The following is a 25,830-nucleotide window of genomic DNA, read 5'->3' on the forward strand; positions in this document are numbered from 1 at the left end:
TGCCTGTGGTTCATTTAGGACTATACCATCCGCACAGGTAGCATACATCACTTTCATATTGTCGTTATGAACTGGGTATTTCTAAGATTTTTAAGCTCCCTGAAGGTAGGAATCCTGTTTGCTCCAATTTGACTATGGTAGGCGTGGGAGGTTTTGTAAAAAGTATGTGCCGCTTCTGTCTTTGGCTCAGGTCATGATCCCAGAGTCCTGGGATCGAGCCCCACATCGGGCTCCCTGCTCAGTGGAGAGCCTGCTTCTCCCTCTTCCTCTGCCTGCTGCTCTGCCTACTTGTGGCCTCTGTCTATCTCTCTAATAAGTAAATAAAATCTTCAGAAAAAAATAACAACAACAAAAAATTATGTGCCGCTTTCGCCAAAACAATGTTAAGTCTCCCAAAAGCTCCAGCCCTTCCTTCCCGTCCCGAGCGGGGGGGCGGGGGGGGGGGGGGAGAACCATAGAGACGTCAGGCGCAGCGAGACCTCCTGGCACAGCCAGTGAGATGCGCAGAGGGCGGCTAGAGCGTTGCTCATCGAGCTAGCTTCCGCTCCGTTAGTCCTCCTTCCCAACATGGCGCAGTCAGTTAACATCAGCGAGCTGAACCTGCCGCAGCTAGAAATGCTCAAGAACCAGCTGGACCAGGTGGGGACGGGCGGCAGAGACACCTCATTCCCGCCTCACATGCCTCCCGCCCACGCGTCCTCCCTCGCCTCCCATTCCTCCCTTCTCTGGGAGGCTTCCCCTCCCCTCCGAAACTCCCACCCCATCCCGGGACCGGCCCCCTCCCCGGCAGTGGCTCCCTCTCTCTCCAGCCCCGACACTGACCCTATTTCCCGTCCTCTGTAGGAGGTGGAGTTCCTGTCCACGTCCATTGCCCAGCTCAAGGTGGTACAGACCAAGTATGTGGAAGCCAAGGACTGTCTGAACGTGCTGAACAAGAACAACGAGGGTATGGGGTAGGCGCGTGAAGGCAACCTGGGGGATGTGGTGAGCCGGCTACTCTCGTCCGGACTTCTAATCCAATTGCCCTTATCTGAGATGAGAAACCAACCCTTTACATATTGTCTACTGCTACATGAGCCCTTTCATGTTGTCTGTCTAGAGTTGAAATGTACAGGACATTCCTCTGCTGTTGTCCCCTGTTTCCATTCTTAAGATCTCTCTTACTATCTCTGCCATATTGGAACTCTCTTTAACGTCTTAACCTTCCCCAGATGTTTGTCTTAATTGCTTTCACAGGGAAAGAATTACTCGTCCCACTGACGAGTTCTGTATCCTTTCCACAGAAACTGCTACCCTGCTCTCTCCTTTTCTCTCTCACCCCTTTCCTGGGGGGGGGGGGGGAAGGATAGGATTACTTTTGATTACTACAGAGTGTCCCCATGATTCTGAGAATACTCTTATATACTTTTTGTGCCTCTCCCTGTCTGGGGCCAACATGCAGCTAATGCCTTGTGAGCACGAAGCCATGTGTAGAATTGAGGTGTGATTATTTCCCTTTGCGGTTTGGGAATATCCTCTAATACAAAGACAAAACAGGTGGGTTTAGACTTTTACTTATAACTTAGAAGACATAAACGATGGAAGAATAGTAAGATATAGAAACAAGGGGGCTCTGTTTATGAATCCTCAGTTTTGGCTTAACTGTGACACTTATTTCTAAACAATAGTTTAAGTTTTAAACTATTAAGTGTCTAAACTATTATTTCTAAACTATTTAGCCTGGATTTTGGCTACCCGTTCAATGTTTCACTTGAATAAGTTATGGCCATAGGGCATCTGTAAGCTGTAGTCTGAGAGCTGACAGGCTAAAAAAGAAATACAGAAGTAGTGTAGTAAAGGTTGGCCAAATAGTGGCCATTAAATTCATCAGGAATTAGCTAGTGATTTCATGATTGGGGTTGTTGATGGAAAGTGAAGCCAGATTTTCACTTCTACTACTCTACAGCAGTGGGAAAATATTGTATCTAGTCCTTCCGGAGGGGCTAGTGGAAAAACTGTAAGAACTGTTTGGAGGATGGGAGATGAGATCAGAGCAAGAGAGTGTTCTGTCATATGCCATTGTCTCCATAAGGAACCAACTTCTCTGTCCCTTCCCATTTAGAGTGTACAGGTATGGTTCAAAGGCCTCTAGATTCTTCAGTCCTTGTGGATTGTAGGTTTTTAGAAAAGAAAGCCAAGCAGGCTAGCTGACAGGGAATCATGACACTCCTGCTGGGCTAGTTTTCCCTTAATCCTTGCTTCTCAGATGTATGTCCCTGGGAAGCTACATGATGTGGAGCATGTACTCATCGATGTGGGAACAGGCTACTATGTAGAAAAGGTGAGTGGAAAGCAACCATGTGGATGCCCATCTGAGCAGGGAAAGGAAGTTTAGGGGAAGACCTAGAGTGCAGCATAGGGTCTCCTCTTAGCCTTTCATTTACCTCTGACTTTGCAGACAGCTGAGGATGCCAAGGACTTTTTCAAGAGGAAGATAGACTTCCTTACCAAGCAAATGGAGAAAATCCAGCCAGCTCTGCAGGAGAAGCATGCCATGAAACAGGGTAAGGTTGGCGTAGGGCTCCTCTTCACCCTTTCTACCTCCGTGATAAAGAACATGGATTCCAGTATCAACTGAGGGTGTCCTCTTTGCTAGATTAAAATCATGTGTTTCTCTTTGGTTTCTAGATGGATTCTCTAGATTCTGTGCATTACATACCCAGTATTTGTAGATTGCTGGGTTGGGTGCTTGAGAAATTTAGAGGATGGAAATAATCTTTGTTCTTGGCATGTCCTATCTAATGGGGATGAAATGGGGGAGATATATGTAAATGAACACAGAGGAAAGAAATACAACCCTAAGTACTAGTCATTGCGGCCCTGGCTACACATGAGAATAACCCAGGAAGTTTAAAAAGGAAGCCTGAGTCCAATCCAAACCAATTAAATCAACCTGGGGATGGGGGTGGTGAAATTCCAGGGGGTCAGTGTTTTTTTAAAAACTCACCAGGTAAGGGTGCCTGGGTGGCTTAGTGGGTTGGGCCTGTGCCTTCAGCTCAGGTCATGATCCCAGGGTCCTGGGATCGAGCCCCGCTGGCCCCCCGCCCCCACCTACCTCTCTGCCTACTTGTGATCTCTGTCAAATAAATAAAATCTTTAGGGAAAAAAAACACCAAAAAACCTCCCCAGGCCTTTCTGTTACACAGTCAGGATTGAGAAACACTGTTCTGAAGGCAAAAATCTATCCACAGTTATGTTTGACACATTTAATACTGTATTTTGTTCATTTTTATGTCTCGGTAGTTATAATATTTCCTGACAGCTTGTAGACTGTAAATTTGTGTGTGCATGTGTGTCCCACAGTGGATCAGTGTTAAAAGTTCTGGTTTTGTTTTGTGTTTTAATTATTTCAGAGTGAGAGTGCATGAGCAGGGTGGGGGGAGGGGCAGAGGAAAAGAGAATCTCAAGCGACTCCATGCATTTCGGGAAGCCCAAGGTGGGGCCCCATCTCAAGACCCTGAGATCACATCCAACCTGTGCCTAAACCGAGCCCCACGCTCAACCAACTACACCACCCAGGCGCTCCCACTGTGTTAAAAGTGTTATTAACTGTCCTTGGTTGTCTACCTGTCTTTAAATGTTTTCTCACATTTCCTGAACTCTGGGTTCTCCCCCAAGCTCCAGACCAGGATCTGACTCTTCTTTTTTCCCCCCACAGCTGTCATGGAGATGATGAGCCAGAAGATTCAGCAGCTCACAGCCCTGGGGGCAACTCAGGCTACTGCCAAGGCCTGAGTGCTTGTTTCTGAAATGGGGCAGAGGGACCCTGCTTCAGGAGCTTGGGACTTTGTGGGCGTGGCTTCCTGGGGCCCGGGAAGAGACCGGTCTCGTGTTTCATGCTAATAAATGTGCCAGCTGGGCAGAATGTTGGTCTTTTCTTGCAAAGAAATAAATGTGCCAGCTGGGCAGAACGTTGGTCTTTTAAGCAAAGGACTGGTGAGATGAGAGGGCGGTGGTGGAGATGCTGTGCCCCTCCCCAGAGCCTGCTCAGGAGGGGTGATGCCTTGCTTATCCTGGAGGATCCACTCTGGACCTTTGGAGGAGCTGGAGCAAGCCCGCAGAGCGCTCTCCTCCGCGGGCCGGTTGCTGTGGGAACGGCCGCTCGACGGAAGTGAGGCTACGCGCGCGCTTCCTTTTCCGGGTCGACGACCCACCTCCCGCCCAAACTGGGAGGCTGCATGGGCCGCCGCTTCCCGCGCATTCTTCCAGCTCTGCTGCTGCGGCCGCCGCCACCCTCGCGGGCCCGGCCAAGTGTAACGGTCAGCCTGGAGTCCAACCCGCCATCCAAGCGACCCCGCGGCAGCCTCATGGCGCCACCCCGAATCGGGACGCACAACGGCACTTTCCACTGCGATGAGGCCCTGGCATGCGCATTGCTGCGCCTCCTGCCCGAGTACAGGGTACGATTAGGTCCAGGGAAACTGACCCCGGGGCCCGGGCGGGCCACACCCGAGCACTCCTCCGTACACACTCCCCTGGAAACCTAACACTCATTCTGTCTGCACGACCCTGGCCGCCCCCTCATGTCCTGTGTCCCCTACAGGATGCAGAGATTGTGCGGACCCGGGACCCCGAAAAACTGGCTTCTTGTGACATCGTGGTGGATGTGGGTGGTGAATACGATCCTCAGAGACACCGGTATGACCATCACCAGAGGTGAGTTCCCATATGGCATTTCTTTAGCTCCTTTGACTTCAGCTGTCCTCTGTGCTCCAAGGCAGCCATCCACTGCGGAGGTCCGTGCCCGCGAAGGGGACCCGCCTCCTCCTTGAAAGCCAAGTCCTGAGTCCCATGGGACTGCAGCCTGCCAGCTCTCCCCCTGCTCTGCGTCCATTTACTGGCTTTGGGCCTCCCTGGCTTCCAGGCGGTCCTCACAAGCCTCTCTGCTGGCCATGCGCCTTCCTTGCTTGGCTCAGTCAGGCTTTTCTCCCACTAGCACTGTCCTCACCCCAGTTAGTAGCCCAGCTCAGATCAGTCCTTTCATGTGCCCTTGCTGCCCCACTTCAGACTGCTGGGCTCACATGGCGATGGTGCTTGGTGACCACTCAGATGTACGTGGCCTTCTACTTCATTTATACTCCTAGGTTGGGAAATCTTTCTTTTCCAAGGGTGGCCCATTATCCACGGTACCATTTCAGTCCTCTTCCTCTCCCCTCAGGCCCCTGCACATCAAACTCCCTCAGTAAGTGACCTGCAACCTCCTGTTGAAAGGAACGAACCTTTTCTGCCTGCACATCCTCAGATTGCCATTCCCAAGCATCCTCAGCTTCCTCCCTCCAGTTCAGGAAACGTTGTTCCCTTCTGTTCACCCCTTTTGAGGTCTATTATGGTCTCCTCTTGGGTTCACACCACTGTTCTCCCCCAGTGTTTGCATTTCTTTCTTTCTGATTTTATGTATTTATTGGAGAGAGAAAGAGCTTGAGTAGTAGGAGAGGGAGAAGCAGGCTCTCTGCTCATTGAGCTTGATCCCTGGAGCCAGAAGGCTGACACAACCCACTGACCCACTCAGCCGCTTCCTCCACCCACCTTCCCATTGTTTCTATTTGGAAATCTAAGGGATGAATAACAAAACCCTCATACACACCACACTGATTAAAGTGGTGATCTCTTAGAGAGTATGAAGATGTTTTATTTTAATTCTTCTTAAGTACTTTCCTCCCTTTCCCTCTTTTTCTTAGTGAGCATATGATGTTCTTAAATGATACTGTGGGGGAACCCTCCTGGTATTTATAGCCTCATATCTTACTCTCCCTTTGCAGCCTCTCTTCAAAAACAGAGCTGACCCTGATTCCACATCCGTTCCAGTTCATTCCATTCATTCATTCAGCTGGTCCTCTCCCAATCTCTCTACTGGAAATGCTCGTGGAAAGGGCTCCGGTGACCTCAGCACCAAACTCAGATGGCTGGCGGAGGGTCTCACATTAATGGACCACTTTGTGGCACTTAACAATATTGACTGATTCCTTTTTCCTGATGATTTTATATACATTTTTTGAACTGTGCAGTATTTGATACATAATGTATTTAACACTTTTGGAATATGAAACGTGTAACAAACACCCCTAGGCCAATCTCCGAGCCTCTGACTAGAACAGTGCTATTACTTTTGTGTTGTACGCAAGCACTTCTTCCCTATCCCGGTTCCGTCTCCCCAGAAATAAGCAGTATCCTTAATTCTGTATTCTCATACCCGTCCTCCTACTGTGTAGTTTAGCACATATGTCTTTTCCATCAACAATTTAGTTTAGCTTCTTTTAACTTTTTTCTGGGGGCTTACTATGTATTAGTCTTTATACCTTGTGAGCATTTTATATTTTTTGTATCTACTCAGTAAGTAATAACACCAAAGCAAAAAGTAAGCTCCCTAGCTGATTGATAGACTGGTATTTAGAAATTACAACTGTAGTTTCTCCTTCCCTAAGAACTGTCATACCCTTTCCCTGTTCTCTGTGCCACTGTGAATTCAGATTTCTACTTTGCTTTCTCCCCTGCACCACTGCAGGAGACTTGCATTTGTTCTGCATGCTGACTGGCACAGTGCTCTCACATGAACTTGTCTGCTGGAAATCTCTCAGTGGCTTCCACTACCTACAGATAGAGTCCAAACTCCAAACTATGGTGGACGAGGCCTGCCATGCTTTGGCCCTTGCTTACCCTTCTAGCTTTATTTTTTTTGCTGCTCCTCACACTCAAGCTGCCTTTCTTGCAGTTCCATGTAGAGACCTGTCTTTTAGCCATTTTAAGAGACGTTGTTCCATCTACCGGGAATGCCTTTTGTCCTTGACCTTTTGTCTGACTGGCAAACACCTAATCCATCTTTTAGGAATGACCTGAAGTGTCTCCTCCCCCCTGCCCCCCTTTCCCTTGTTTATAACCTAGCTAGAGCATTCGCTTGGTTGTTCATGGGCTTGTCTACCTATAGTAGATGAACTTGAAGGCAGGGCCAATGTCTTAGGGTTTGGTTTTGTTTTTAAGATTTTTTATTTATTTAGGGGCGCCTCAGTGGCTCAGTGGGTTAAGCCGCTGCCTTTGGCTCAGGTCATGGTCTCAGGGTCCTGGGATCAAGTCCTGCATTGGGCTCCCTGCTCAGCAGGGAGCCTGCTTCCCTCTCCCTCTCTCTCTGCCTGCATCTCTGCCTACTTGTGATCTCTCTCTGTCAAATAAATAAAATCTTTAAGAAAAAAAAAAAAAAAGAAAGATTATTTATTTATTTGACAGCACAAGCAGAGGGGAGCAGCAGGCAGAGGGAGGGGGGAGAAGCAGACTCCCCACTGAGCAGGGAGCCCGATGCAGGGCTCCATTCCAGGACCCTGGGGTCATGACCTGAGCCGAAGGCAGACACTTAACCATCTGAGCCACCCAGGTATCCCCGTCTTAGGGGTTTTTTAAATCCCTAATGTCTGAAACACAAAGCCCGGCATGTAGTAAGCACTGAATTAACCATTGTCAAATGAAAGCATGAACAGACTCCAAGCTGAGGTCCATGTTGAACCCCAAGGAAAAGCTGAAGTCCCACAGCTGGGCACCCTCCTCCCAACTCCTGAGTGTTCTCCAGCCTCCACTCCCTCGTGCCTGCATGTATACGCATACGCTGTGGGCTAACTGGGGCAGCTCTGCCTCAGCCCTACCTTCCTGTGCTCCTCAGATCTTTCACAGAGACCATGAGCTCCCTCTCTCCTGGGAAGCCGTGGCAGACCAAGCTGAGCAGTGCGGGACTCATCTATCTGCACTTCGGGCACAAGCTGCTGGCCCAGTTGCTGGGCACCAGCGAAGAGGACAGCATGGTGGGCACCATCTATGATAAGGTGGGGACCCAGGGACAGAGATGACCCATAAGTGCGTCTCCACCACCTGGGAATGGAACTTAACGCAAGATTGGGCCTCAGATCAGGACTCCTGGCCCATTGCTGGCCCAGCACCTTCTCCCTTGGTCAGGCTTATCTTCTCACAGGGGATGGCTGATCTCTCTCACCTCTATCCCAAGGTAGTTGTGCGAAGTGGGTGAGGTTCAGGGAAGGGCTTTGAAAACCATAGAGTTGAGTTTCCTGGTCCTTTCCTTGGCCTGACATGCATAAACAACGATTGTTGAGCAACGTGGCAATAGAGGAGGCTGCTTGTGTGGGAAAACACATAGCTTAGAGGTTCTGGGTGCTTGAAGGTAGAGGGAAGCGTATCTGGGACACATGAATTGGGAAGATCAGCTGGGACAGGTTGGATTATGAAAATATCCTCAGGTTCCACCAGCATCCCCTGTGAGCAGCTCAGCACGCTCCTGCTAGGGAAGGAATGGGGCTAGTAGCTGTGGCACACCTGTCAGGTCAGGGACTCAGGACACCTACCTGACCCTGCTCCTGTGATGTTCACCAGTCAAGCTTCAGGTTCCATCAGCTCTGGTTTTTGCAGAAGCCACTGAGTTTGGTTCTGTCTTAGCTTGCCTGTCTTCTGCCCCTATGACATGGCATTAGTACAATCCAAAGAAGTGATGAAATACGAATGGTTGAATTGGAGCGTTTGGAATACTGTTTTTAGACTGCCTGGATCCATTTCCCCATCTGCTGAGGGGCTTCCTTTTTTTTTTTTTAGATTTTCATTTTTTGAGAGAGAGAGTGCATGAGTGGGGGGAGCAGCAGAGGAAGAGGGAGAAGCAGACTCCCTGCTGAGCAGGGAAGCCATTGCGAGGCTCAATCTCAGGCATGACCTGAGCTGAAGACAGGCACCTAACCCACTTAAAGGGTGGACTGAGCCACCCCGGCCGCCTGCTGAGGGGCTTCTAAGCAACTGAAGTAAATTATACCGAGTTTCAGTTGAACATCAGGTTGGGGTCCACACCAAGAGAGGCTGAGCATAAAGGAGTTTCTTTTTCAGCTCTCCCCGAGAGGACCATTCCGCTGCATACCACAGATGTGTCGATGTTATAAGCCTATGCACAGAGCAGTTTTGCTGTCAGCATTGATACTCTACCATACCGGTTCTGCCTTTAGCCTTTTTAAGATTTAATTTGTCAGAGAGAGGCAGGCTCCCCGCTGAGCAGGGAACCCAATGAATCAGGGGTCCCAGCACCCTGGGATCATGATCTGAGCCAAAGGCAGATGCCCAACTGACAGAACTACCCAGGCGTCCCTGCCCCCAGACTCTTGAGGCACTGTCCTACCCTTCCTGTGGCCTCAAGAGATGCAGCACCTGTTCCCACCACAGGGCACATCATGGGCTTCCCTGGGACCACATCCCAGCTCTGATGTCTTGTCCAGCACTCACTCTCCTACCTCCCATGTTTGGCCAGACCCTTGAGTATCTCATTTACCAGGACACTTAATAGCCTGCCAGGCCCACCTGGAAACTTACCCTCTCTTTGTGCCGGGATCCACTCCCAGAGGCCCTCATGAACTTGAGACCTTCCTTGTTCTGAAGTCCGAAACCCCGCCTCACACACTGCTGGCCTTGACTCAGGCTTTGTGCAGTAGCAGAGGGGGCACTGGGTTAGAAGTCAGGTGATCTGAATTCCTGCCCCAGCACGATCAGATCCAACCTGAAGCCGCTGAGCTCCCTGGTTCCCCCTTTCTTCAGCCAGTGAATGTTGGGAGACCCTCACAGGGCTCTTGTGGAGATTAAATGAGTGAAATCTGTAAAACTTGATGTAAATGGAATCCTCGAGATCATTTACTCCTGCTGCTGCCCTAGATGTACGAGAACTTCGTGGAGGAGGTGGATGCCGTGGACAATGGGATCTCACAGTGGGAAGAGGGAGAGCCCAGATATGTGCTGACTACGACACTGAGTGCCCGGGTTGCTCGACTTAATCCGACCTGGAACCAGCCTGACCAAGACACTGAGGTAAGGAGAGCCCCCAAGGAAGACTGTGAGGCGTGTAAGCACGTTGGGGGAGGAAATGAAAGTGGTTGCCTCCTCCAATCCTAGTGAAGTCAAAAGTTGGGGCCAGTACCATGGTTCTGATTCCCACCATTCCCTCGATTCCCAGGCCAGGTTCAAGCGCGCCATGGACCTAGTCCGAGAGGAGTTTCTGCAGAGACTAGACTTCTACCAACACAGCTGGCTGCCAGCCCGGGCCTTGGTGGAAGAGGCCCTGGCCCGGCGATTCCAGGTACAGGCCTGGGAGGAGGCACTGTGGTTCATCGTTTAGGGACTGCTGGCGGGCTGCTGGTCAGCAAGGGCTCCTGCTTCCACCCCACATCTCCCAGCCCTGCCTCCCTTCCAGGTGGACCCAAGTGGGGAGATAGTAGAACTGGCAAAAGGTGGATGCCCCTGGAAGGAGCACCTCTACCACCTAGAATCTGGGCTGTCCCCACCCAGCACCATCGCCTTTGTTATCTACACTGACCAGGCCGGACAGTGGCGGGTACAGTGTGTGCCCAAGGAGCCCCATTCATTCCAGAGCCGGTAAGGCCCTAGAGGACCAACCTCAGACCTTCGGGCCTGTTTCAGCCCTATCAGAGGGGGCCACTAACCTTGGCCTCTTCTGTGTTCTGCTCCTCAAGACCTCCATTTGCTCCCAGCAGCTTCCTCTTTCTGTTCACTCGTAGGCTGCCCCTGCCAGAGCCATGGCGGGGTCTTCGGGATGAGGCCCTGGACCAGGTCAGTGGGATTCCTGGCTGCATCTTTGTCCACACCAGCGGCTTCATTGGTGGGCACCACACCCGAGAAGGTGCCTTGAGCATGGCTCAGGCCACCCTGGCCCAGCGCCCAGTACCTAAAGCTCCCACAAATTCCCTAGACCAATAAAACATCCTCTATCTCGTACTGATCAAGTCTTTACCCCATTATTGTCCTGCACCATTCTGGGAACTTGCTGAAACTTGGGGAAAGTGAAATGTCCATTATATGCCAAAGCCTATGGTAGGTATTTTCTCAGCTTTGCTTTCCAGATCACCTGAAAACCACCCAGTTCCTAGGTCAGATAAGTTGCCCAAATTCATAAAAAGTAACACAGCCCTGTCCTAACCCAAAGTCCATGCCTTTTTTTCCTTCACTAGACCCTAGTGCAACTCCCTGGAGACAAAGTCTTGTAACGGAGTGGAAAACAACAAAAGGGACTTTTTATTATTAGAAGTGGGAGTGAGGGGAGTGGGACCCGGCAGGCAGTGGCCCTGGGAGAGGGTCCCATGGGGCAGAGGTTGGGGATGTCTCAGTAAAGAGGGGCAAATCGTGAGTAGAGCCTCCACCCCCAGCTGGGGGCTCCTGGGTTCGGCCAAGCACCGGACTAAAACGTGGAAACTGGGCATTAACAAAGTACAGAGGGATGTGGGCAATTCGGCCAGTGGACCAGCACTGCAGAGAAGGAAAGAAAAATCAATCACAGCCAGAGCCTAGGCCCAAAGAAGACCACATGGCAGGGCCACGCAGCAGCCACAGCGCTCAGTTCCTCCACCCTGCTCCCCAAAAGCCCAGCAGCCCGGCCTACTCACCACACTGAGCAGAGCCCCTTTGTTGAAGGAAGGATGGAAAGTGATGAGCTGCGCCTGGGCCCCTGGCTCCCCCTGGATAATGCCACTAGGGGGAGAAGGTGAGCAGGCAAATGGAGACAGGGCAAGTGAAGTAGGACGTGGGCTGGTATGGGAAGCCTAGTAGGGAGTTTGGACCTGATGGCCGACGCAGCACTTACCAAGGAAGCAGCTCAAACACGGGGCTGTTTCGAGTGCGAAAAAGGAGTATGACTGGTTTACCATCCTGGACCCGTGGATTTCCTATGAGAAATGGATGGGATAGGAAGGCATCCTGGAAGCAGAATCCCAAGGCAAGGCAGAGAACTGGAGCCAGGACAACCTCCATGAATGGGAAGAGGGCTGTGGCTGGAGCAAAGTCCTTCCCAACTCTTTTTTTTTTTTTTTTTAAGATTTTATTTATTTATTTGACAGAGAGAGATCACAAGTAGACAGAGAGGCAGGCAGAGAGAGAGGAGGAAGCAGGCTCCCTGCTGAGCAGAGAGCCTGATGCGGGGCTCGATCCCAGGACCCTGAGATCATGACCTGAGCCGAAGGCAGCGGCTTAACCCACTGAGCCACCCAGGTGCCCAGTCCTTCCCAACTCTTACCTTTCATGAGCACAGCCAGACGCTCCCCACTGGGGTCCCAGACCATGGAGTGAGCCTCTCCCCCAAGTCTACAAGTCAGAAGAGTTAGCTGGGAGGCCTCAGCATGATCCCTCCCACCTTCTCACTGCTCTGCCACCCCCACCCCCAGCCCCAGCCATTCAGCTCACCTTTCCTCTCCATCTGGTGTCTGTACTGTTGTCTCAGACAGATCGGCCACAATGGTGGCTGACTTGGCACCTCCAACGCGCCCCTTTCCCTCCCCTGCAAGAAGGGCAGAGGCTCTTAAGTACAGGAAGTGGGCCTCTTACTGGTCCTCTACCTCACATCCGTTGTAAGCATCAACACCTCTCAATCTTCCCCTTATCCTTCAGAGTAGCCTATTCTGGAGGGTTCCTGCCTCCCTCTGACTACCCCAGATATTCTGCATCCTGAGCTGTTTCCCCTGACTCACCGCAACGTTCTGGGAATGACAAGGAGTAAATGAGTGGTTCCCCCAGTACAGTGAACAGCAGCCGGTTTCCATCTGGGCTCCAGCAGCCGGTCTGGGGTCAGGGGGCAAAAGGCAGGGGAACACTGGTCAGCAGGGGAATGCAGGAAGAAAAGCAGAGGATGTAGGGAGACACACTTGGGGCACCTGGGACCCGCCTCCCCAGCTGAGTCACGGTCTCCTCTCACCTGACACCGCCCCGATAGAGTAGGCCACCTCTCGCAAGTCCACATCTGGGCCTCCCAGACCCTATGCCAAAGAGAGGCGGGTCACAACTCAGGACCTCTAGGTTCCAAAACCTGGACTTCCCTCCCTCTGCCAGTCCTGGCGCCAGGTCAGAGAATGGGAACAGAAGGTTCTTTCTGGGGGTATAGCTCAGTGGTAGAGCATTTGACTGCAGAAGGTTCTTTCTGCTGAAGGTCCAGGAGCCAAGTGCCTTTCTTCAGCCTTGCCCTCCCCCTCCCTCTACCCTCCTCCCACTCACCGAAAGACAGGTGAAGGAGTGGTAGCCAGGACTTTGCTGCCATCCGGGGACCAGAGCAGATTGGTAACCCCCCCTCCCCGAAACCAGGGAAGGGGAACACAGGTCTCCGTTGAGACATCCCATACCTAGGACAAAGGGGTTGGGAGTGAGAGAGGAAGCTCCAGCAACCCCATCCTGTCACATGGGCTGCCCTTACAGTACAAAGACACAAAAAGGAGATGAAGCAGGAGAGGGACTGTTAAAACAGGAGGGAATAGGTTTATATGTACAGTGACAGCAAGGAGGATTTTACATCTGAGGAATCTGGTACTGCTCCCTCCCTGATTTAAGTTTAACACTAACACTAAATGGACAATTAGTCCTCTCCTCCCCACAGGATATCTTCCACCCCCAGGTAAAGACTGCTCTTGCCTCAAGTCTGAGGAAGGGCTGAGATGACCGCAAGAGGGGTGGGGACCAACTCACCAGGATAGCAGCATCCACAGGTGAAGCTGAGAGCAGTCGTCCCCCACTGGGTGCCCAGGCCAAGCTGGTGACAGGTGTGTGCCCAGGGTGAGACAGCACTTGGGCACAACCCGAAGAGGGTCTGCAGGTGGGAAACAGGGTATAAAGTCAGAAGGCAGCAAGAACACCCCATAACTCTATTTCCTTACCTCCTGACAAAACTTCCGTATCCCCATGACCCCTCAAATCCAGGGTAGGGGAAATGAGTAAGGGTCATGGAAGTTAAGGAGGAAAAAAAAAGAAGGAAGAAAGGGCACAATCACCACCATTAGGTTCATAGATGAAAATGAGTACAAAGGAGGAAGCTTTCACTGTAGGCCTCAAGGAGACACACACTTCCGACCAGCAAGGCTAGACAGTGCCGAGCCAGGGAGAAGTCCCGCTCTGCCCCAGACCAGAGCCCTCTCCCCGAAGGACCATCCAGCCTGGGGCATGGAACCCTCTGTAATATTATCTCAGGGTTCCAATCTCTTTTCCGGAGTTATCTGCTTTTCTGCAGAACTCACCCTGTGCTGCAAACCCGATCTTTCCATTTCCCTGTCCGAATTACTCTCTCTGCCTCTGCATGGTTTTCTGCTTGTCACAGAGATGCAGCACAGGGATTGTCGTCCACCACAAGGCTGGGAACTTCTAACAGCACCCGTGTCTCCGTCAGCATTATACCCCCAGGGCCATGTCCTTGGCCTGCCAGGTACACGCCACTGCCTGAATGAAGGCCATCCTCTTCCTTTTCCACCGAACAGTAACTACCTCTAGTGCCAACAGGAGCTCAGACTGCTGACCTGTAACTTTTTCTTGAACTTAGTTCTCTTTTGGGGTCCATTGCAGAGATCCAGCTCATTGTTTTCAGTGGCTGCCCTGTCTCCATGCCCCTGAACTGATAAACCAGAACTGATTCAGTCGTGCCTCCACAGATGGACATTTCAGCAATTTGTAATGTTTTATCGTTTCAAACAATGCTGCAGGATATACTCTACATCCTTATGTATTCGTGTTACTATGTGTTCAGAATTTGGGGGTATAAAAGGCTTGCACTTTTATTTTTTTAAAGATTTTATTTATTTGTGAGAGACAGCATGTGCATGAGCAGGGGGAGAAGCAGGATCCCTGCAGGGAGCCCGATGCAGGACTCGATCCCAGGACACTGGGATCACGACACCAAGCCTAAGGCAGACACTTGGCCAACTAAGCCATCCAGGCGTCCATAGGCTTGCACTTTTAAAAACATAAATATGCCAACATAAATCTGACAAGTTTGTATCACAATATAGTCTTCTCACCAAGAAAAAAATCACCCACTTTCCTGGTCTTGCTAGTATTGGATACTATCAAACATAATTTTGGGGTGCCTCGGTGGTTCAACCCACTGAGCCACTGCTTCCGGCTTGGGTCATGGTCTCAGGGTCCTGGGATCGAGCCCCATATTGGGCTCTTTGCTCAGCAGGAAGCCTGGTTCCCCCTCTCTCTCTGCCTGCCCCTCTGCCTACTTGTGATCTCTCTCTCTCTGTCAAATAAATAAATAAATCAATCTTAAAAAAAATAAAATAAAGGGGCGCCTAGGTGGCTCAGTGGGTTAAGCCTCTGCCTTCAGCTTGGGTCGTGATCCCGGGGTCCTGGGATCGAGCCCCGTATCAGGCTCTCTGCTCCATGGGAAGCCTGCGTCCTCCTCTCTGTCTGCCTACTTGTGATTTCTCTCTCTGTCAAATAAATAAATAAAATCTTTAAATACATAAATAAATAAATAAAATAAAAAGAGGAGTGCCTGGGTGGCTCAGTCATTAAGCATCCGCCTTTGGTCGGGTCATGATCCTGGGGTCCTGGGATCCAGCCTTGTGTCAGGCTCCCTGCTCAGCTGGAGGTCTGCTTCTCCTCCCACTCCCCCTGCCTGTGTTACCTCTCTCACTGTGTCTCTCTCTGTCAAATAAATAACCAAAATCTTTTAGAAATATAAATAAAAATAGGGGCGCCTGGGTGGCTCAGTGTGGTTAAGCCTCTGCCTTCGGCTCAGATCATTATTCCAGGGTCCCAAGATTGAGCCACACATCAGGTTCCCTGCTCAGTGGGGAGTCTGCTTTCCCCTCTTCCTCTGCTGCTTCCCCTGCTTGTGTTCTCTCTCTCTGTCAAATAAATAAATAAAACATTTAAAAATAAAATACTGGGCGCCTGGGTGGCTCAGTGGATTGAGCCGCTGCCTTCGGCTCAGGTCATGATCTCAGGGTCCTGGGATCGAGCCCCACATCGGGCTCTCTGCTCCGCAGGGAGCCTGCTTCCTCCTCTCTCTCTGCCTGTCTACTTGTGATCTCTCTCTCTGTCAAATAAATAAATAAAATCTTTAAAAAAAAAAAATAAATAAAAATAAAATAAAATAAAATAAAAAAATAAAAATAAAATACTGTCTTTCTGACACTACTTATTGCCAGGTTTAGGTTTTAGGGTTGAGCTTTATAAAAATAAACCGGGATGCATTCTGGGACAGGAGGACATCAATGGAAAAACTGGTGAAATCTGAAAAAAACCTGAGTTAAGTTAAGAACGTATAAACATCAGTTTCTTAATTTTGACAAATGTCACATGGTAACATAAGATGTTAACAATGGGTGAAACAGGGGTGCCTAGGTGGCTCAGCTGGTTAAGCGTCGCCTTCAGCTCAGGTCATGACCCCAGGATCCTGGGATCAAGTCCTGCATCGGGCTCTGGGCTCAGTGGGAGTCTGCTTTTCCCTCTCCCTCTGCCCTTGGGTTCATGTGCTCGCATGCTCGCTCTCTCTTGTTCACTCTCTCTCAAGTGAATATATTTTTAAAAATCTAAAAAAAAAAAAGGGTGAAACTGGGTGATGGATATTCAAAACACTCTGTACTATCTTTGCAGCTATTCTAAAAATCTAAAATTATGCCAAAATAAAGTTTATTAAAAGAAAAAAAACAGGAGCCTGATTTCCAAAAATTTCCAAATTCTTCTGTGATCTGGTCTAGTTCAAATAACGTGGAGGGGAGCCTGGATCACTCAGTCAGTAGAGCATGTGACTATAATCTCAAGGTCATGAGTTCAAGCACCACTATGGGCTGGGCATGGAGCCTACTTTAAAAACAAACAGAGATGCCTGGGTGGCTCGGTCAGTTAAGAGTCTGCCTTAGGCTCAGGTCGTGATCCCAGGGTCCTGGGATCAATTCCTGCTTTGGGCTCCCTGCTCAGAAGGGAGCCTTCTCCCTCCACTCCCTCTGCTTGTGAACTCTCTTTCTCTGACCAAAAATTAATAAAATCTTAAAAAATAAAAAACACATACATACAACATGGAGATTATCTTTTCTTTGAAATCAGATAGAATTCTCATAAAGCCATGTATGCATGGCATTTTATTTTATTTTTTTAGTGGTTGAGTTCATCTGTTTTAATTTCTTACACAATCCACTCTGGTTACAGATTTTGGTAGAGAATCAAGTATTTACTTTAGGGCACCTGGGTGGCTCAGTTGGTTGAAAACTGCCTTCAGCTCAGGTCATGATCCTGAAATCCCAGGACTGAGTCCCGCAACAGGCTCCCTGCTCTGCGGGAGTCTCCTTCTCCCTCTGACCCTCCCCACTCTTCTGCACTTTCTCTCTCTCTGTCTCATTCTCTCTCTAAAATAAATAAAATCCTTAAAAAAAATTTTCCTTTAGATTTTCAATGTGATGGTCTAACTTATACATGATAGTTTGTAATAATTCTTCTAATTTCTTCCATATCTTCCATATTCCTTGCCATTCTTAAAAATACTGTACTCTGATTTTCTCTTTTACCCTAGTAAGGCTGGCCGTAAGATTTTCTTCTTTACTCATAATTTAAAGGACCGGTTTCTGGGTGCCTGGGTGGCTAAGTCGTTGAGCGTCTGCCTTTAGCTCAGGTCATGGTCCCGGGGTCCTGGGATCGAGCCCCACGTCGGACTCCCTGCTCAGTGGAGAGCCTGCTTCTCCCTCTCCCTCTCCCACTCTCCCTGCTTGTATTCCCTCTCTCGCTGTCTCTCCCTATCAGATAAATGGATAAAATCTTTAAAAAATAAAATAAAATAAAAATAAAGGACCAGGGGTGCCTGGGTGGCTCAGTGGGTTAAGCCCCTGCCTTCAGCTCAGGTCATGGTCTCAGGGTCCTGGGATCAAGCCCCACATCGGGCTCTCTGCTTGGCAGAGAGCCTGCTTCCCCTTCTCTCTCTGCCTGCCTCTCTGCCTACTTGTGATCTCTCTTGCTCTGTCAAATAAATAAATAAACTCTTAAAAAAATAATAATAAAGGACCAGTTTCTGATTTAATATTTACTTAAGTTCTCATGAGGATTCTTCTTCCTATTTCCTTGATTTCAATTTGTGCCTATATGAATTCCTGCCCCTACTGCCTTTAAACCTACATCTGAAAAAATCCTCTGGAAAAGGCAGTCTTTCTACACCACGATTTTATATATATATATATATATATGTATATTCCCCACTATATATATTATAAGTATATAATATATATATATTCCCCACAATATATATATTCCCCACAATATATATACATATTATAGGTATATAATATGTATATATATTATATATATACATATTATAGGTATATAATATGTATATATATTATATATATACATATTATAGGTATATAATATGTATATATATTATATATATATATATATATTTTCCCCACAATTCCAGAAGCTCCTAATTCTATCCCTTCCTCTAGATTCCAGCATTCTCAGCAGCTCGACATTGACCGTAGGTCTGCTTCTCCCACCGCCCTGGGAAGTGCTGTGAAGATAAAGAACTTCCAGACCTCCTCGCCAGCCCCCACCGCTAATATGGCCACGAGCCTCCAGCCAAAGGAAGACAGAGGCTGCTGGGACTCACCGGGTAGACAGAGAGGTGGGGTCCAGGGTCCAGATGAGAATGCAGGTCTGGCAGGCCACAGCCAGGACAGAGGCACTGAGGGGCTTCCAGGCCAGGGCCGCCACGTTTCGCTGCAGCCGGTGCTTCAGGGACGGGACTGTAGTGCTGTGGTGAAAGTTACGGGACTGAGTCAAAGCAGGAACACTACAGCTCAGGGGACCGGAGTTCAGTTGAGGAGGGAAAGCCAAGAGAAGGAAGCTGACCACCCAGAGCACAGGGGTATCGTGGGACAGAAGGATAAGATAAAAATTAGATCTGGAAACAGGAAACATGTAGAGATTCCCTGATACTAGTTCAGGCCCAGGAACCTACAGGAGCCCTGGAACCAAGGTTGGAGAAGAAGGAGACTAACTTATGGAGACTGAAGAGTGGGAGCCCACCCAGTAGGCATCCACGTACCTGCTGGCATTATACACACGGATCGAGTCATCTAGCAGGGCCACTGCGAACTTGTTGGTGTGGGGGTGCCAGGCAAAGACCCGCAAGCAGCAGCTGGACCTGGGCCGGAGAGAGCACGAGGGGCCTGAACCCATCCCCCAGCCCAGAGGCTCAGATTCCCTTTCACATGAGAACATTACTGTTTTTCACTTTTTTTGTTTGTTTGTTTGTTTTTGTTTTTGTGGGGGAATAAGAATGTGGGTAGTAGGAAAAGGGTGGAAGGGGTGTGTGGCTTGACTTCCCTCTCCCACTGAGAAGTTCCAAGGTTCAGGACTTCTTTCCCACAAAAGCCTCAGAGCTTGTACACTCACCAGTTTGTGACTTGGGCAAATTCAGCAATCAGATCTTCGCTCCTGAGCTATGAGAACAAAGCGGACAGAGGATGCACTGGGACAAAAGAAGCTTATTTCCTCGACTTCCCACAGGGGAGCTGGACTATTCCCACCCTCTGCAGTCTTTCTTCCCACCCCACCCTGAAATTAAGGGATGGAAAGTGGAAGAGGGCAGAAATGGGGGAGCGGCAGCCAGAGGGCCAGGGGAGGAAGCCCGACTTACAGACAGATGGGGGAACAGGGACCCGTGGAGGGAGGAGGCCCATCGACAGAGTGCCAGGGCCCAGCTGGACGCCGTCTTCACCCACTCAAACACTGTGGGGTTGAGGAAGCAGCTCTGATTAAACCATTCACAGGGCTGTCACTGGGCACCCTTGGATAAGGAATGAGCAAACAAAGGACAAGCACTCCCCAGGGTCTTCCACCGAACCCATACTTGGGACACCCACTCGGGATATGTGATATAGGCAGAGAGGAGAAAAGAAGACGGTACCAGAATAGACAACAAGGACAGGAAAAAGAATGCTAAAGGGAAGGGGACTGGGCCAAGAGGTATTGGGATGGATTGGGAAGAATATGAGAGGAGATGCCAACCTAAAACTAGAGAAGGTTGGAGGGAAAAATATTTACCTTCCTCCTCTGAGTTCGCAATTTCATTCAGCACCCCAAAAAGGCCCATATCACGCCTGAGGAGAGGAAGCTGGGAGTCAGATTACTCTGACCCTTTTGGTCTCCCTCTACAAGTTTACTCATTCAGTAACTTACTAAAAACAAGAGCACTCAGGGGTGCCTGGCTGGCTCAGTTGGTGGAGTATGTGACCCTTGACCTCCGGGTTGTGAGTTCAGGCCCCACAGTGGGTGTAGAGATCACTTAAAAATAAAATCTTCAGGGATGCCTGGGTGGCTCAGTCAATTAAGCAGCTGCCTTTGGCTCGAATCATGATCCCAGCATCCTGGGATCAAGACCCACATTGGGCTCCTTGCTCAGCGGGGAGCCTGCTTCTCCCTCTGCCTCTGCCTGCCACTCTGCCTCTCTCCCTCTCTCTCTGACAAATAAATAAACAAAATCTTTAAAAAAAAAAAATAAGTGAATAAAATCTTTGGGGTGCCTGGGTGGCTCAGCCTGTTAACTACCTGACTCTTGATTTCAGCTCAGGTCTTGATCTCAGGGTCGTGAGTTCAAGCCCCTTAAATGGGCTCCGTGCTGGGTGTGAAGCCTATTTAAAATAATACAACATAACAAAAATCTTAAAAAAAAAAAAAAAGCACTCACATTTAATGAGTGCCAAGTATGTGCCATGCACTTTATTTATTATCCTTTCATTTAATTATCACGAATCTGAATGGCATTCTGCTCATTTTACCAACAAGGCAACTAGCCTGAGAGATCTTTCAAGGCTTGGTGAGCAGGTCAGGGGATCAAGGCCTGCCCTAAGACTGTGAACCCAATGTGGGTTCAAACTCATGACCCTGAGATCAACAGTCATGCTGTACTCATTGAGCCAGGCAGGTGCCCCACCATGGAAGGATTTTAAGCAGAGGAATAAACTGACCACACCAGCATTTTAAATATTTATTTGAGGGAGAAAGAGAGCGAGAGAAGCAAGCAAGCACGGGCATGTGCGTTGCCAGTTGGGGGAAGGGCAGAAGGAGAGAACCTTCAAGCAGACTCTCCACTGCCCACGGAGCCTGAAGCGGGCTCCATCTCACGACCTGAGCAGAAACCCAGAGTCGGACACTCAACCAACTGAACCACCCAGGCGTGCCTCCCCTCCCCACCCCCACACTGGCATTTTATTTTTTTTATTTAATTTTTTAAAGATTTTATTTATTTATTTGACAGAGAGAGATTACAAGTAGGCAGAGAGGCAGGCAGAGAGAGAGAGGAGGAAGCAGACTCCCTGCCGAGCAGAGAGCCCGATGCGGGGCTCGATCCCAGGACCCTGAGATCATGACCTGAGCCGAAGGCAGAGAGAGGTTCAACCCACTGAGCCACCCAGGCGCCCCCCCACACTGGCATTTTAGAAAGATCAGTCTGGCTACCAATTAGAGGGGCGCAAAAATGGAGAGGAGAAGACGGGTTAAGAGGCTACTTCAGGAATCTGGAAAAAAGGCCAAAGTGCCCTGAACCAACAGGGCTGGAGAAAGCAGACAGATCTGAGAGGCTGAAGAAGTAGAATGAACAGAACTTGAGGGCTAACTAGACATTAGTAAGAGTAACACCAAGGGAAATGGCTACATAATAATTACAGAAGCTAATTCTGCCCATGGTTTGCCAAGGCCGGGCCAGAAGCTTTGCACATATTATCTAAATCAGCCGCTATCACAACCCTACAAAATAACTATTGTTAACAACCACATTTTTAGGGCGCCTGGGTGGCTCAGGGGTTTAAGCCGCTGCCTTCAGCTCAGGTCATGATCTCAGGGTCCTGGGATCGAGTCCCACATCGGGCTCTCTGCTCGGCAGGGAGCCTGCTTCCCTCTCTCTCTGACTGCCTCTCTGCCTACTTGTGATCTCTCTCTGTCAAAATAAATAAATAAAATCTTTAAAAAAAAAACAACCACATTTTTGGATGAGAGAAGAGAGAATGAAGAATTTGATATTATCAATATGACCTCGGTAGGAAGTAGCAGCATCAGGGTCTGCCTCAGAGCCTACACTCAAGCCACCTGCTCCCAAATGAGTAGTAAAGCCATTCCTTGAGGGGCGCCTGGGTGGCTCAGTGGGTTAAAGCCACTGCCTTCAGCTCAGGTCATGATCCCAGGGTCCTGGGATCGAGCCCCACATCGGGCTCTCTGCTCCACGGGGAGCCTGCTTCCTCCTCTCTCTCTGCCTGCCTCTCTGCCTACTTGTGATCTCTGTCAAATAAATAAAATCTTAAAAAAATATATATATATATGTTTAAAAAAAAAAAAAGCCATTCCTTGAGATGAACAACACAAGGTAGAAGCAGGTTTGGAAAGGAAAATGAAGAGATTGGCTTTGAACATGCTGAGTGAGAGAAAGCCTGCCGAAGAGCCAAGTGAGGGTATCTGGCAGACAAGGGAACACACAGGTCTGAACCTGTGAGTCCAGCCCAGGAAACCACCCCTTTAGAGACATCAGAAAGAGGCGGGACAGAAAAGGCAGAGAACCAGCAGCTGAAGAGGTAGGCAGTGGGAAAGAGCCTGGGACTGAATGACTTATCAAACAATAAATGGCTGTTTAACTTCACTCACACAAAGATGTCCAATTTAAATGGTACTATGATAACAAATGAATTAAATGGTATTATGACAACAAATATCTAAATCTGGTAGCACGTGTGGGACTGTAAATATGTAGAATTTCAATGGAGGACTATTTGGCAACAGCTCACAAAATTACAAATGGACATACTCTTTGAAGCCTCCTACTAGATTTGTAGGAATTTATCCTACAGGTGACAGTGATAATAACTAACCCTTGAAGGTCTTAATATGTGCCAGGCACTGTTCTCTGAGTGCTTTATATCCACTAATTCATTTCATCATCACTACAACCTTATAAAATCAGTCCCGTTTTACAGATGGGGAAAGTGAGGGACCAAGTGATTAAGTAACTTTCCCAAGATCACACAGCTACAGAGTGACACAGCCAGGAACGAATCCAGGCAGTACGGCTCCACTCCTAAACGTGCTAAATGAATGACCTAAATATGAGATTATTCACTGCAACATTATCCCTAACCTTGCTGAGCTTCAGGTAAAGGCTCAAAAAGTGCTAAAGACACGAAGAAGGGGTAGGGAGCAGACTCACTTAAACCAGAAAGCAAGGCAAGTCACTGGAGATGAAATGAACTTCTGTCAACTTAGGTTTCCCAATAAGGACTGCTAATTTGTTATAATGAATGATATAGAGGACTGAGCTAGACAGAGCCTGGCAGCCCAAGGCAGAGGGAAGGTGACCCCAGCTTCTCCAGGATCTGCAGACCATGGTCCAGGAGACCCTTTGCCACGTCTCACCATACGTTGATGCATCTCTTCCACACTTGCTCCCGGTGATGGATGAAAGCAGTTCTTGTGCCATGGTCCAGTCTCCCAGGGGTCTTCAGGGGATCCTTCGTCAGGTTCAGGACAGGAAGATTGATCCACTACAGGCCAGAAGTGAGAGGTGTGACAATGAGTCAGTCTCTTCCCCAGATCTCTGCTGAACTCCTTGCCATCTCCACACCACAGCTGGGCTAGGAGTAAGAGGCTCCGGAGACCTGCTTCCCATCCTATAAACCCAATCCTTGTGGGAAAGTGAAACAGAGCTTAACTCTCTTATCTGTAGAAGTGGCATAGTTCATACGGTTGCTGTGACTATTAGATCTTATAACATGTGTGAGGCACACCTGACTCAGTCTCTTTCTTACATAGCAAACGCTCAATAAGTAGTAGTTTCTCTCCCTTTTCTTTCCCAGGAACTCCGTGGTTAAAAAAAAACAAAAACAAAAACAAAAACAAAAACAAAACAAAACAAACAAAAAAACACTCCAGGTTGTGCCTTCCCAGCTCTCCCAGATACTCTCCTCAACTTTTCAACAGTTTTCTACCCATATCCCTTGAATTCTCCCTCGTTCTCTCCATTCCCTCTAGGCCCGCCCCACAGCTCCTCAACATCCCTCACCCTCCAATCCCAGCCCTAAAATACATTCCAGCGCTTCTAGTCTCAAGTCTGGGCCAGGCTGCTTCTTTGGCCAGGCTGAGGACCGCGAACCCGGCCCGGCTACGGCGCCTCAGGTCCCCCATTCTCCCGGGCCCCGCCCCCATGCCTGTCGGTCCCCTCCCTCCTCGCTCCGGCCACCTGGCCCCGGAAGTCGGGAGGCGGACTCTCATAGCTATTGCCTGTCGCCAACTCGTTATTGTGCTCGTATAGAGTGACTTGACCCCTAGGCGGCGGCGGAGGGAACAATCCCAGGGAGCACATCTTGCCGGTCTCGAGGACGTCTGGAATCGGTAAACTCACGGATCGCGCTTCCCTAACTCTTACTTCCCGGGCTAGATTCGGATCCGTACGGGTAGCCGTGTGGGACAAACGGCGCTGCAAAATTCAACGGAAGTGAGGGGAAGAGTAACGCAGAACACGAACGCGTGCGCAGTCCCTGGACAGACTTCCAGAACGTCCTCGCGCGCCGCCTGGTGGCTGGAGGGGGAACGGCGCGAGCATGTCCGCGGGGTCAGCCACTAGTTAAGGGTCAGGGTGGGCGTGGGGGGGGGCTGGCAGGGTGTGTGTGTGTGTGTGTGTGTGTGTGTGTGTGTTTGTTTTCCGTGAGACTGTGTGTGTGTGTGTGTTTTCCGTGAGACTGCTCCCCTCCCCCCAATTCCGAATTCCGCAACACAGTTTCCTACTCACTCTCTCAATGCTTGGAAAGCCCAAAATTAGCCACGTTCAAGGAAGTATCTAATTAAACCCTCCCAGGACTGTGGATCATCCGGAGGAAAATTCGGACTGTCTGGGGCAGCTGGCTGGGAAGCTGAGGGAAAAGCCTCCGGGAGGAATAAAGTCAGGAGAGACCTTGGGAGGGAGAGGGATGTGCCAACAAAAACCTCAAGCCTCCGGGGTTACCGGTGGCGGCAAGTGAGTTGGAAAACAGTGACGTTTCCTGAGCACCTATTATAAAGTACTTGTATAATCTGTTTTTTTTCTTAAATATTTTACATATTTATTCATGAGAGGCAGAGGGAGAAGCAGTCTCCCTTCTTAGCAAGGAGCTCTATGTGGGACTCCATCCCAAGACGCTGGGATCAAGACCTGAGCAGAAGGCAGAGGCTTAACCCACTGAGCCACTCAGGCGCCCCAAAGGTTTGTATAATCTTTACAACAGCCCCATGAGGTGGGTACTGTTCTAGCACCATGAGGAAAGTGACACACAGAGATTATACCAAAACCAGGCATTCTGATTTAAGAATAAAAATGAGATTGGGGCTCTGGACTGGTTCAGTCAGTGGAGCCTGCAACTCTTGATCTGGGAGTGCCAAGTTTTGGCCCCATGCTGGGTGTAGAGTTTACTTAAAAAATAAATAAAATATATTTTTTAATAAAGAAGAAAAAGAGGGGCTCCCGGGTGGCTCAGTCGGTTAACTGTCTGCCTTGGGCTCAGATCATGATCCCAGAGTCCTGGGACCAGAGCCCCACCTCTGCCTCCCTGCCCAGCCGCCAGTCTGCGTGTCCCTCTCCTTCTGCCCCCACCTCTGGCTTGTGTTCGTGCTCTGTCTCTCTCTTTTAAATATTAAAGAAGAAAAGTGAGATTGATTTTATTCTGATTCCAAAGGATGGAACTAGATTGCAGAATAGAGACTCCTCTTAAAGCTGTGTGATTTGGGAAAGTGAATTCTTCGGGCCTCAGCTTTGTCACTTTTGCAGTGTCCTAATTATTTCCCATGGCTGTTTCTCGTACTAAATAATGGAAATGAAGCCATTTAATAAATTTTAAGTACTAAACAGTTGATTAGCTCTAACTCTGCCATGAACTCGGTGACCTTGGGCTTTGGTTTGTTCATTTAATAAGGGTTGATGGGCAATTCAAACGAACATGCTCTAGGGACACAGAAATGTATAAAGCATAGTCCCCACTCCCAAGAGTTGCCCTA

General features: G+C 49.3%; 3 protein-coding genes across 6 annotated transcripts; 2 read left to right on the forward strand and 1 right to left on the reverse strand.

The window, feature by feature from the left end:
- The first annotated feature begins 537 nt into the window (after positions 1-537).
- On the forward strand, positions 538-3,904 carry PFDN5 (prefoldin subunit 5). The gene is made up of 6 exons (XM_046012464.1): positions 538-639; positions 844-946; positions 1,237-1,268; positions 2,246-2,320; positions 2,438-2,543; positions 3,698-3,904. Exons 1-6 carry the CDS (start codon positions 568-570, stop codon positions 3,772-3,774), a joined length of 465 nt encoding a protein of 154 aa, XP_045868420.1. The 5' UTR covers positions 538-567; the 3' UTR covers positions 3,775-3,904.
- A 111-nt stretch (positions 3,905-4,015) lies between these two features.
- MYG1 (MYG1 exonuclease) lies at positions 4,016-10,798 on the forward strand. Its single transcript, XM_046012463.1, has 7 exons — positions 4,016-4,439; positions 4,583-4,695; positions 7,685-7,844; positions 9,718-9,870; positions 10,016-10,138; positions 10,253-10,434; positions 10,578-10,798. The coding sequence occupies exons 1-7, from the start codon at positions 4,218-4,220 to the stop codon at positions 10,774-10,776; spliced, it is 1,152 nt and encodes a 383-aa protein (XP_045868419.1). The 5' UTR covers positions 4,016-4,217; the 3' UTR covers positions 10,777-10,798.
- Positions 10,799-11,068: 270 nt separating this feature from the next.
- On the reverse strand, positions 11,069-24,292 carry AAAS (aladin WD repeat nucleoporin). 4 transcript variants are annotated; one of them, XM_046012462.1, is made up of 16 exons: positions 24,230-24,292; positions 23,221-23,348; positions 19,867-19,922; positions 19,460-19,551; positions 19,216-19,262; positions 18,866-18,964; positions 18,428-18,571; positions 13,522-13,642; positions 13,057-13,181; positions 12,761-12,821; positions 12,537-12,627; positions 12,253-12,346; positions 12,086-12,153; positions 11,657-11,738; positions 11,460-11,544; positions 11,069-11,322 (listed from the first exon to the last, which is right to left on the reverse strand). In XM_046012462.1, the coding sequence occupies exons 3-16, from the start codon at positions 19,913-19,915 to the stop codon at positions 11,098-11,100; spliced, it is 1,383 nt and encodes a 460-aa protein (XP_045868418.1). In that variant the 5' UTR covers positions 19,916-19,922; positions 23,221-23,348; positions 24,230-24,292; the 3' UTR covers positions 11,069-11,097. The 4 variants fall into 4 exon arrangements, with proteins under 4 accessions (XP_045868418.1, XP_045868415.1, XP_045868416.1 ...); XM_046012459.1 differs by lacking the exon at positions 24,230-24,292 and adding an exon at positions 24,044-24,223; XM_046012460.1 differs by lacking the exon at positions 24,230-24,292 and adding an exon at positions 23,867-24,000.
- Between the last annotated feature and the right edge of the window lie 1,538 nt (positions 24,293-25,830).

Source organism: Meles meles, chromosome 7, assembly GCF_922984935.1.
Source record: "Meles meles chromosome 7, mMelMel3.1 paternal haplotype, whole genome shotgun sequence".
In the NCBI taxonomy this organism is placed as follows: domain Eukaryota; kingdom Metazoa; phylum Chordata; class Mammalia; order Carnivora; family Mustelidae; genus Meles; species Meles meles.